Raw genomic sequence first — 12,794 nt, forward strand, 5'->3', positions numbered from 1 at the left:
TCCGCCCGCCCTTCCGCATCGCCGATCGTCGACTCTCTCTCCTCTCTATCCGTTCGTTCGCGCAACCCCCCTCCCCCCTGCCCCCGCCACCGTCCCTCTCGCTCGCTCTTTCACCATTATTATACGCGGCCATATACGGCCATTATGCCCGGGCCCCGATATACAACACAATCCGCCGTAATGCCGGCCATAAAATTAAATTAGGGTTATAACACGATTTTTCACAAAGGTTCCGTGGGCCGCGCCGCACGTTTCAAACCGTCCCTTCTCCCCCTCTCTCCTCCTCTTCCACCACCACCCCCCCCTCTCCCCCCACACCCCCATCGAACGTCTTTCCGTGCCCCCTCGCGCTCCCAAATCGCCAGGCCGACGACTACCTGCCTCGATGATACCTGCCTGCCTCGTGATCCGATCGTTTCATCGCGTCTCGAGTGGCCGGCACCGGGGCGCGCGGTATAGCACGACAATTTGCACGATGTTACGGTCATGTTAGAGTCGATTACTCGGCAGATTTTCGTGGGCATAAAGTCGCGCCGGGTGCGGGGCGCCGTGACGGTAGGGCGAAGTCGGCGTGCGCCGCGCGTTTACGTAATTTCCGTTTCTTCGACTCGTCGGCACCGTCCATCCGTCGCGGATCGCGTTCTGCTACGGATTCCAGCGTGAAGCGGTCGCGAGGTGCGCGTGGATGTTTCGGCCGACGCGAGCGAGAGGTGGATTTCGCGCCGGTGAACTTTGCGCGTAAATTCGACGCCACCTCGCTTTTCGCGCGTTTTCACACTTCACGTGATCCCCGCGTAACATTATCGCCTTGTGTGTAGCGCTCGACGCTTACTTGTCGTCACACATTACGGACTACATCGCGCAAAATCCCTTACATCCACTCGTCATCATCGTGTGCGCCGAATGAACGAGCGCGGTCTGAGAAAGGATAAAAATTGCCAGCGTTGTAAAGATTAAACAGAATTTAAAACAGTCGGGAGGACTAGTTCTAGTTTCCCATATTTTTTTCACAAAGACAGAATCTTTATTTTCGTTAACTCGCCGGAGGATCGATACGGACGGCGCACTCGTTAAAATATAACAAACTGAATAAGATGCTTCAACTCCAAATATTTATTTGTACATGGAAAAAATATATCACAAGTCTTTTCTTTTTTCTATATAAATTCTCTTAAATTAGCCACATATTCCCCGATAGACTTTCATCACGATTACAGTGTGTAATAATTAATTTTTGTCCAATTTATGGTAATTTTATATACATATAGGAAGTTAAATAGATTCATCTGAAACGAACTGAAAATTTATGTAATGCCGTGAGATTTAAATTCTTTATTATAATAATAAATTCTTCATTATAATAATGTCACAATAAATTTGTTATGAATATACCTCACATTTACCTATTCTCTATTTCGAATAGTCAATTTTATGTGAATTTGACGCAAACAGATGTTTATCGATATATCAATATATTGATCGGCATTATATAAATTTGTAATTTGTAGTTAATTTGTAGTTAAAAATAAATCATCATATACTGTGATTGTGATGGAAGTCTACCGGAAAAGAAACAAATTTACAAAACCATACTATATTTGATAATTAATTCAAATTAATAAATAATTATGACGTAAGAGATATATGAGGTAAATATAAATAATCTTGATATAAGGAAAATATAAGATAAATATGAGTCAAAATAGTAAATTGTTTTCACTTATTGCATGATGTAAATTTTAAATAAATGTGCCATAAATTTCTAACTTACATTATATGAGTCAAATGCGTGCTAAATTTTGAATACATTCATTGACACATTTATTGACATTTATTGTATTGAGTAAATTTTACTGATTTTATATGAATTATTATTTCATCATTGTAGTCCGTAAATATAATTGCAATCTAATCAATCATAAGGGAGTAAATGTTCCTACATTTGACTCAAGATACTTTAAAGCTACTGTAAAATTTACGTACTATTAGAGTAGTCATGCAAGAATGATCGAACTCATAAAATTATGATTCTTGAAGGATAGTCAATCATTGCAGAATGTCGATCTATTCTTCGATTTCAAAATTTTATGACAATTTTTATCACAAAATCCTCTCCGTGTAGAAAAAAACTTGACGTAGGCGATATGATGCAATTAACGCGATGCAACGTATGTGATGTCACGAAACGCCGTGTGAGACTTGTAATTATAATCATAATCAACAGACTCAGCCGCCTAGCGTGGATCGATTTTTTAAGTCATACATGCTCGAAAAGCACACGTAAGCGCAGCGATCAACAAACGCGGTCTGTCGTAAGAGACTTCGCTTTCGATCCAAGTTGAAATTATGGCAATTTATCGGTAACTGATATATCTTGTTGCTACGTCTGGCTTCGATTTTCCTAAGTTGGCTCGGCGTTAGTTGTTAATCGAGAACGAGTATTATTGGCGGTCTGTCTAGATGGCAGTCAGCAATGATCGTTCGCGAAATAATTCATGCAACCTTTCACGATAATAGGACGCCGCATGGTTCAGTTCGTCTGCGAATAGATTTAGCTATACTATCTATAAATATATACTCTGCGCGCGATCCTGTCGTGCTACGAAAAGACAACGGGTACAATCGATACTCTAAAGAGATGCGAGCACAAACACGCACCGTCGTATGCATTCGCGCGATGCAACGCGACATTCATCCCCAAATCTATTACAGTAAATTTTTAAGCTGAATGAAAAATGCACAAGAAGTTATGATGCACACCGTCAGCAATTGGCCAAAAGTTCACGCGACAGTTTCTGTTTTCGAGCTTATACATATGCGATATTACTGTTTTACATTTAACCCCGAAGCGTCTGTAGAATTAACATATTTATCTTTCGCCAAATTGATATTCTTGATTTCGAAATGCCCTCGACGTCTCGCGGGTCTTCTTTAGTATACAGACAATTTAATAAACTCGCATCCGGTTGAAATTTTCTATCAATAAATAGAGAAAATGGACAGATCGCGGGCGCAAGACGAAGAATAATAACCAGTCTGTACGATCTCTTATATTGATATATATAAAATGCAGTGGCGCTTGATCGCGGGTCAATTGTGACGGACAGTCGCGCAATGAGACATCGGTATATTCAGGCACGCGTATTAAGGTCACTCGACAAATATATCCTGTCTCGTAGATCAGCAGAAAATTAAGGTGAAAACTGGCGCGACGTCTGACGCTCACTGTAAGGTACCATTCTTGAAAAATAAAAGCTTCACGAGAGATACAAAAAAATATCTGACACAATCAATCCTTTTTAGTCGCGCGAACTCGGTCGTGTAAATTATTATCGAAAAAGACTCTTTCTGTTATTGAGCAAATTGATTATTCAATAAATTCTTATTAAATGAATTATAGAAACGAAAGGAATTACAGCCATTAATTAATGTACACTCGAGAGACACAGAATTTTTCATTCTACACTAATCCTGCGAGTTTCGACAAACTTAAAGAATTCATGGAGAATCGCGAGACGTAACAGTACACAGACTATTGTCCTACATTTGATAGGCGGTTACTTGCTGCATTTTTTTTCATGTTGAAGCTTAAAGGATTTATTTAAGATATATATAAAATGTATGTATATAACATACATAAAATGTATGTATATAAAATATATGTACGGAAAAAAAGATTTGCTAATATATATGGACAACTAAAAATATTAGCTGCAGGAGCAAATTTTCCTGCTTTCATAGCAAAGTTATTTAGTTGTAATAGCTAAAAGATTTGCTATGAAAGCAAGATAACTTTGCTATAAAAGCAAGAAAATTTGCTCCTGCAGCTAATATTTTTAGTTGCCCATATATTAGCAAATCTTTTTTTTCCGTGTATAATAAAATAGAATGTTCGTCAGTCTGTTTATCTATGTACGTTTCTATGTAAATTCCTAAATCCTTTGACTGATCTGAACCAATTTTGCACAGTTGTTACAGAATGTAGTAAATATAGACTACTATAAAACCTAAACAACTCGCTTTCTTCCCCTGATTTCATCCTCTTCACACTTTGTAATAATCCCAGGTGGTTTAGGCTATTTAATATTCAATTATCTCTCAATATTCTATCCACACTTAATTAATTCCTATTTTAACAACTATTTTTAAGCTCAATAAACAACGTATTAATCATTATCATACCATTATCATATATTAATCATGCAGTGGACTGTAGATAGAATATGCGCGGAATAGGCAAATATTAAATAACTAATGTTGGTAAGCAATAGTATTAATGCATAAATAAAACGACAAACTTTCCTTATAATTTCCTGGTTTTCTTGTGTTTGTTTCTTATTTTTGACGTTGAAAACTCCGAATATGGATTCAGAAAAAATAAGAAGTAGTTGTAAAGATAAAGATTCGTGTAAACATGGATAGAGACTTCAATTTGGTTTCAACACAACAATAACAAGGAAAAACAGTAGCAAAAAGTAGATGTCGGCAACTTCAAGATGAAATTTGTTGAAGCATCATTAGAAGCGCAAATCGTCACTTGCGTGACTTGGACCGGTATTCATAGTTACGAATTATTTACAAGCTTTAATTAAAAACATAATTAACTACAATTTTATATTAGCGAGCGTTATTCGGCTGCTTGGCTGCATGGAATAAATAGCAAGTAATTTCTTCTTGCACCGAATAAATAGCAGATAAAAACAAGTAATTAGAGATTTATAAAATTATGAGGTTATCTATCGATAACAATAACAAACTATAAATATCAATCTTACGTATATATAAAGTGGATTCTAAACTTCGATTCAGGTACTTATTCCGAATAAGTTCGTCATAACATTTGGGAATATCCCACATAACGAACGATTCGACACATACCTGGAAATATATAATATGCCGCTACCTTCATCCCAGTGTCCTGCATCCTCCGTCCCGGCTCCTCGATTTAGCATCTTACTTCCAGCCACTCTGTCGTTCCGGTTGGTCACTCATGGCATTGACATTGGCACTGACACTCGCATAGATACGGCTCGATTGAAGAAACGCGTGTTGAATAACGCGATGCCGACGAGAGTCCGATTAGATACCTCAATAACCGACGTAAATATTCCAGACACCCGATGGGAACTGTATGATAGCTAACGTATATATCGATATGCGCGCGCTCCACGTCGCGATATGTTTGTCCCTCGTCGGCTCGACGTGTAATGACTCGATCGTAGAAAGATACGCACCGTACGAGACAGAGAGAGAGAGAGAGAGAGAGAGAAAGAGTATAAAAACAATAAGCAAAAAGGGTAAAGTTATCGTCTATCGTCAACAATCGTCGCTCGCCATAATAACGCGTGCATTCAGAAGCCAAACGAGATCAACAATGAATGTTTTGAAAACATTGCGGGCTTTTGAAACCATTCGAATTTTCAGGATGGTAAATGTTGAAAGTTTCGCCCGTGGCGTTCGACGATCGTCGTCGGTTAATGCGCGACCATTAGTTAAGGCCGCGATCGATCTGTACTTTCGCGAGGAACGTTTCAGTGGCTGGCCATGAGGACAACTCCAGGAGCTGACTTCAGGACGGAGTACAAGACGCAAGATGCAGCGGTGATCTGCAATACCTCTCAATCTTTCGAATATTTAAATTCTACCAAAATCTTCAATATAGATGAAGAAATAATAAAAAGATTATGAAAAAGGCAAATGTTTGTCGATCGATCTACACTGAAAGAAAAATTATATTAAAATCAACAAACATTCTCTTGATGGGTGCCATTAACATATTTATTTAAATCTACATTCTCTTTATTTAAACCAAATATTGTTTATTTAAATCAGGTAAACAATATTTGATTTAAATAAAAAGAATGTAGATTTAAGTAAATATGTTAATGGCACCCATCAAGGAAATATTTGTTGATTTTAATATAATTTTCTCTCAGTGAATCCATTCCATTTTTCACTGAGAAAAAAAATTGTTTGATCTGACCAAAGTTATGATTACTTTTCCCCCAGCTATATCTTTACAGTAAAATGGTAGCTTGAACATACATATAAGGTTATCATCATTAACATTATATCATAATTTTTAATTCAAATAAACAGTTTTTTTGCTATAATTTATAGTAATTATTTTTCTGTGTAATTACAGTTATGAGTAAGTACCAAACATTTTTCCTCAGTGTTATTAAATTATTTTAATATTTACTTATGGTATATATTTCACTTGTGCAATCGTGTAGATTGCATGATTTACAGCAAAATACATACTCATTGAGAGAGAAATCAAAAATATAAATTAGATACAAGCAGAATATGGGCTAATCGAGCATCAAGTGATTCTTAAGTGATTTTTTATGCTTCAACATGGAGAAAAGCTCAATATCCTACGTAACGTTATATCCCGAAATTACTCAAAATTGGTTCTCCAAGTTCGATGGAATTTGCAGGATTAACAAAAAACCGAAATTTCGATTCACCGCTTACAAGAACGTCACGCGCACACGGTTGCACTCAATTCACGCAGAGGTGGTTGTCTAACGTAGATGTAAAGTGTTGAGCTCATTTTCGCATCCGCTATCGCGTAGTTATTTCCAACGCTATTAATTGCCCACTAAAGTCGCGGCGATACTCTTAGGAATTTCACCGCATATTATCACGCGCTCCACGGCAATCGAATCGTACCGCCGTCGCCGAAGGAGAATGTACGGGCACCGTCCATACGAGGAAAAAAAAGAATTCATCCGGTCACTGGAATGGATTCGAGCGTGAGTCCCCGATGGACGCTCGACCATAAACGTTGACGAAGAGAGGCGGACGGTGGAAGAAGCGAGAGAGGCGGAGAGGGAGGAGGACGAAGAGGAGGAGGGAATTCAAGTTTCGCGAAGGAGAAGAGCTCGCGAGGAGAATTCGAGAGGCCACAAATCACGGGCTGGGGGTGTCGGTCGTTGGAAGGAGGGTTCGCTGGAAGGTGGAAGAGGTCTGCGGGGGCCCGCTGGGGGCCGCGGGACGGAGGAGAGCGGGTGAACTCGGGAGGCGCAGCGATAACAGGGGTGGTCGAGGGCGAGGAGTACCGTCGGTGGCGGTGAGGCGTGCGGGGCGCGCCGGCGGGGGGAGCAACGAAGGGGGAGGGCGTATGGCAGGCTGCAGACGCGGGGCGCGACATGCTTTATGACGTCTGTTCATCACATCGCTCCAGTCTCATAAATTAGAAATCACCCCTTAGATAGCTCTGGCACCCATCTCCACGATGGCGTCAGTGCCGTATCGTGGGAGGCCGGGGATCGCCTCTGACTCGTTCACGGGGCGCAAGGAGGTCGGGGGACGGGAGGAGGGCGCTGGGACAGCGCGGACGACGGCAATAATTTTCAGCGTATGTCATGGCGCGGGGAAAGAAAGAAAAAAAAAAGGAAAAAGAAAGAAGTGGATACGAGGCTACGGAGGATCACACGGGCGTTCCGGCTGACCCCTCCCGGTCCGGCCGTGTTTCGACCTGTACGGCACTCCGGTGGCTTTTGAATGCGGACGCTGGTTATTAATTACCGAACGCGGCTGATAGGTATTTATTGCTGCGCCGCGCTGGCGGCACTTTTAAACAATATTAGATTTAGACGAGCGCGCTCGCGCGCGTCGGCGTAGAACGCGCGTGGTTCGATCGATTATCTCGGAACTAGGAGGAGTTATTAATCTCGGCGATACTTTGTTGCTCAACTTTTGGAATACCGCGAGTGAACGAAGTGAGTACGGCCGATCACCGCGATTTATCGGTCAGATCGCCGTTCGCGCGTCGCACAGCGCGTTCCTTCCCTCCCTCTCTTTCACGCCACCCTTCTCTTCTTCCTTTCCGCGGTTTTCACCAATGAAATATAATATGCGATAAACGCATATGAATATGTCCGCTAGATGAATGTGCATGTAAAAATCGCAGAGTCATAAACACAAAATTGACTGCGCACTCTTACGGGACTGCTGATGACAAGATCGGAGAACAGAGATACGTATTAAATCAAATGCTTTCTCCGTTGCACAGCACTCCAAGAGAGGCCGAGGTAGGTAGGAGAAACAAAAAAGAGAATGAAACATATGGTGTTTTCAAATGCACGAATTTCCATCCATCCGGGGTCGATTAATGACGTCATAAGTCTCTGCTAGCCAATCACAAGGCTGGTAGGCAAGATAGAGGCTCGAACGCTCCATTAACCCTGGACTGCTAATATCCTATGTTTTAGAAACTACCCATTACAATTGCTTACTCTCTATCCTCTTACTACCCTCTACTCCATTACAATTGCTCCATTTATGCGGGTTTTCGATAACAAATTTTAATTTAAATTTTTTTTACTAAATATACAGTTTTATTTACCATCTCTTCTCTTTGTTGATTCTCTGTTTGCCAATAGAAAGATTCTGACAGCAAATAATCGAGGAATGTCCGGAAAAATGGCGGATATCAGTAAGCAGCATTGACAAAAGATGCTAGTCTCGGCTTGTGATCGGATCGATGAAAATCCGTGCATTCAAAAACGCTAACAACGAAGGAAAGGGGACGCACTGGTCCTACCGACTGGACAATTAGCAAGGAAAACACTCGCCCTTTCTTATTAGCGTTGACTTCCTCCTTCAGCAATGCGCGCGGTCTGTTCTATGTATCTACGATGGCCCAAACCAAGAGGACACTCAAGACGAACCTGTTCGCAGCAAGTGATGAAGATCAAAGGCGCGGCGCGTCTGCTAGTTGAGCGCCATCATAGCGGCGAAGTCGCGGCGCGCTTTCTGGTGAACGGACGCGCGGCATAACGAGCGAGGACAAATTCGAGGCGGAAAGCGACGGAGGATTCCGGGCGTTCGGGAAGCGGCGAGCGCGACGCGACGCGACGCGACGATTATCGAGCGGCCGGCCGACGTCAGGGTCGGCGACATCGATTGAATCGGTGTAATGAGCTGATTGATTGGCGGTGTCTGCGCTACCGTCATCGTTACACGCCTCAGACACGCTTACACGTGCGCTGGCTAAGCGCGCAACGTCGCCCCGCGTCACTGTCAATCGCCGGCCGGCGCGTCAACCGCCGCCACCGCCGCCGCCGCCGCCGCCGCCGCCGCCGCCGCCGCCGCCGCCGCCGTCCCTGTCCACGAATCTCGCCCGCGCGTCCGCCGCCTCCTTCCGCTGGCAGGAAGAGCGACAAGTGCGCCGAACTGTCAGCGTGCCAAATATGTTCCACTCTTCGTGCCGCCGCCGTCTCTCTCTCTTTCTCTCTCTACCTATCTCTCTCTTCACGCTACGTGGTCGTCGCTCTACCCCTTTGCCCTCGCCCTGTCTCGCTCCAGATTCGCGGCCAAACCTCATTGTCGGTCGGATCCGTCGTCGGGCGCGACATTTTTTATCGCCAACTGCGTACTTCTGCGTCCGGGTGAAAAGTGAACAGCGGAATGCGCGCGGTCGCTCGCGTTTCCCACGCCACGGCGGAACAAAGCCGGCGACTTCGGCAGGGGTGGAATGCGCGGGAGTTTTCCACCTTGCCGCCGACTTGATGGCATTCCGTGACGGTCGTTATTAAACACCGCTGATGATCGCGAGCGGAGGCGAGAGGAGAAGGCACGCCAAGTAATCGCGATGAAATTATCGATTGCCTTAATCGCGCCGGGCTGAGCACACGACCGGGGCTGACGTCGAGCGCGCAGCATCGCGCCTTGGATTGTAGGACGGAATAAATAATAAAGAGAGCGTTCCGTCGCGTCTCGCGGCGTAAACGCGCGGAACCGTAAACGCGAATCCACGCAGCGAAGATGTTCGGAATTCGAAGCCGGGGCGTCTTAATTGCCGGTATTAAGCCCTCCCCCCTCCCGGCGTCATTATGAATTCGTGCGAGCGCGCGACCGGAAACGAAGAAACGAAGCGGGAAAAACACAAGCGGGAATCTATACGGAGTGCATTATACCGTCCAGTAGCTGCCCGGCCGGCCGGGTTTGTTGTCGGGGAAACTTTAATTGGCTCTCGAATCCGAACGATTAATTAATCTTCGATTGACTCTCGACTACTAATGATTCATTATCAGGGATCTTTGTCTTTGCACAGAGGAGGTGCTCGACAGGAAAGAAATCGAAGGTAGGAAATCGTGCCTCCTAACGATGCGGTTTCAATATTGCAGGAGCAGAAAAAGATTGGAATAATTTTAATTACTTCTGGCGAGGAAGAGAGAGAGAGAGAGAGAAAGAGAGAGAGAGGGGAGCCCGCATCGTCGCATACATTGTCTAGAGAAACGCGACGGGCGATTATAAGCCCGCCGTTGGTAATCGCATTTGCTTCGTGCGCGCGCGGTTCGCGCGAGAAGCCCATTCACTTTTACATTTTCACAAATATTTTCCATCCGCCGCTTGCCTCGCCTCGCTTCGCAATCGCGCGAAGCATTGGAATAAACTTCGCTAACGTTTTCATTCGCCCCCTCCCCTCATCTCTCGCCCCCGGCATCCCTGCCCGACGTATCGAACAATCAATCGTACTGTTTATGCGTGTGTAAACTGAATACCAAACATCATTTCGTGGACGCGCGCAGATACGCGACAGAGGAACCATGAGACTGAGACGCGCGGGGAGGCGCGGGCAAAAAGGGCCGTCGGAAGTGGCGGCGAGGGACGGGGAGAGGCAGGAGAGGAGAGATGCATTGCATACTCATAATTGCATTCAGCGAAATTAAGCGACTATATGTATCGAAAAACAGCGGCGCGTTACGCGATATAGCAGCTCCGCGCATATTCGATGTACGTTCACGATTTTACTTAGCAAAGTCGATTGCTTATGCAAATAAAGCAACGCGGCAAATATAACGCGTAACGGCACGGTGTAACTGTTATCGCGCCGCGCGATGTTTTCCGTACGAATTGTAGAGTGCTTCCAGTCAACTTCATTCGCCATTCGTATTCCTTTGACCTATATATATACACGCTGCTTTTTCACACTTCCCCCGTGCGACCGTTCGGGAGGAAGAGGAGCGCAATTCACCCGCTGCTGCTGCTGCTGCTCCTCCCGTCCCTCTGCCCCTCCCCCCCCCCTCTCGCTTTTAACTTGTACTCCCCCACCTTGCACGATGGAGTTTAACTCGATGTGCACAACGCGCCTCGGGCGTTACTTTTAAACATTAGTGTAAGTATGGGTACGGAAACAGATCGTATCTGGAAGTAACAGTGGCTCTCGCCGAGAGCGTAAGCGGCACCGTGTAATAAAAAACACGGAAGCGCACGTGTCTAATGAGAAATTATAATATCCCGGCGCGCGTCAAGAGTAAAGGGTCAGTTGCAAATGCGAACTTAATACTTTCATTACCAACTATACTTTATGAAATCTTCATGAAGCTGATATTAAAGGAGAGGAAAGAAGCGCGGAGAGTCCGCGGTCGTTAAACGCCGCCTTATTAGGTACTGATCGAAAGCAAAGGCTCTAATTGAGAGATACGGCTTTAATATGCGCGACCAGTACGCGCGCCACGTAGTATATGCGCGCGGTTATAACGAGAAAGACAATTTAATTATTGTTCGATTCGCGCCTTACCTAACAAAATCCGCCACCGCTATTCCGTCCTGAAAATTGCCGCGGATTCGGAACCGTACTTGATTCGCCGGTTATCACACTTGAATTCGTCTCTCTCTCCTCCCCCCTCTCTCTTCTCTTTCTCTCTCTTACTCACTCACTCACTCACTCACCCGTATAGAAAGGTAACTAGCTGGCTTGAGTAAAAAACTAGTATCTAGCTAGTACGGGCTAGATAAAATTTTCTAACTCGTTACTAGCTAATTACTTACTGAAATATAGAATCAGGTTTGTGATCTAGCCATTTTCTAACTGTTATATATCAAATAAGATTGAGAGAGCAGATTGAGGTATTCTGTTTATTCTAAATATAATATACAACAAGCTACCACATCGCCACTAGCATCTCGAGAAGTTTGATGGCAAATTAAAATTGAAGACATATTAATTTCATAAAAACCTCGAAAAGCAGAATTGAATTACTTTGTTAGCAGGCAAGTAGTTTGACTTTTCGTCTTCTGACTTCAACTTCAGACTCTGACTTTGCTCCAATCATCAGCTAACTTGCTTATCTAGCCACTAGGAGAAGCGAGCATTATATTATACTGGCTAGCAATGATGTTAGACACAAATTTATTATCTAGACACCGACGAGGTTCAATTTCTACTAGAGTCACCGCTACTGTGCCAAGCGCGAAGAAACGCCTATATATCTCCGATACAACTTTTAATTTAAAAAATATCGCGGCGAAGTTGGCTCTTAATGAAGCATCGGATTGCAACGCTCAGGATTTTTCCCGGTGATCCTCCGAGCAGAAGATTACGCGAGTCGCGCTGAAATGAACTATAAAGAGTCGAGCGCGCGAGATGACGAGTTACTCGCGATCGTACGGGATCTCTGCTGTGTCGGTGGAAGTGGCGGCGAAATAGAACGACCTAAGGAAGAAATAAAGCAAATGTGCCTCCTCCCGCGCGACATCGTTCGCCTCCACCTCCCTCTTACGTTCCCCTTCCCCTTCCCACTCTCTCGCGTACGCGCGGCAATTCCTAGAGTGTGCATTCGCGCGAGCCCTAAAGAGGCAACGTCGAGGAAACGCGCCCCGGGTAACGTCAACGACGTCTCGGGTCCACGAAAAGTAGACGACCGTCCGTTGAACCCATTGTCCATCCGGGCCGCGGCACCGATGACGCGGCGATGGTTTCCGGCAGCGTTGTGCTCGAAGAGAGAGAGAAAGAGAGAGAGAGAGAGAGAGAGAGAGAGAGAGAGAGAGAGAGAGAG

General features: G+C 44.4%; 1 protein-coding gene across 8 annotated transcripts in view; it reads right to left on the minus strand.

Moving 5' to 3' along the window:
• Positions 1 to 12,794, minus strand: part of LOC116845402 (protein tiptop) — a 244,921-nt gene that overhangs the window by 185,916 nt on the left and 46,211 nt on the right. For 2 of the 8 annotated variants that reach the window (XM_032818056.1, XM_032818053.1), the window contains exon 1: positions 4,879 to 5,725. The exons of the other annotated variants lie outside the window; for them this stretch is intronic. In XM_032818056.1, the coding sequence (XP_032673947.1) occupies positions 4,879 to 4,924 (46 nt within the window). In that variant the 5' untranslated portion in view covers positions 4,925 to 5,725. Of the gene's footprint in view, positions 1 to 4,878; positions 5,726 to 12,794 lie in introns of those variants that run through there. 8 annotated transcript variants of the gene reach the window in all.

The sequence above is a fragment of the Odontomachus brunneus genome, unplaced genomic scaffold, assembly GCF_010583005.1.
Source record: "Odontomachus brunneus isolate Ranch 3 - 2012 unplaced genomic scaffold, Obru_v1 Obru_scaffold_051, whole genome shotgun sequence".
Lineage (NCBI taxonomy): Eukaryota > Metazoa > Arthropoda > Insecta > Hymenoptera > Formicidae > Odontomachus > Odontomachus brunneus.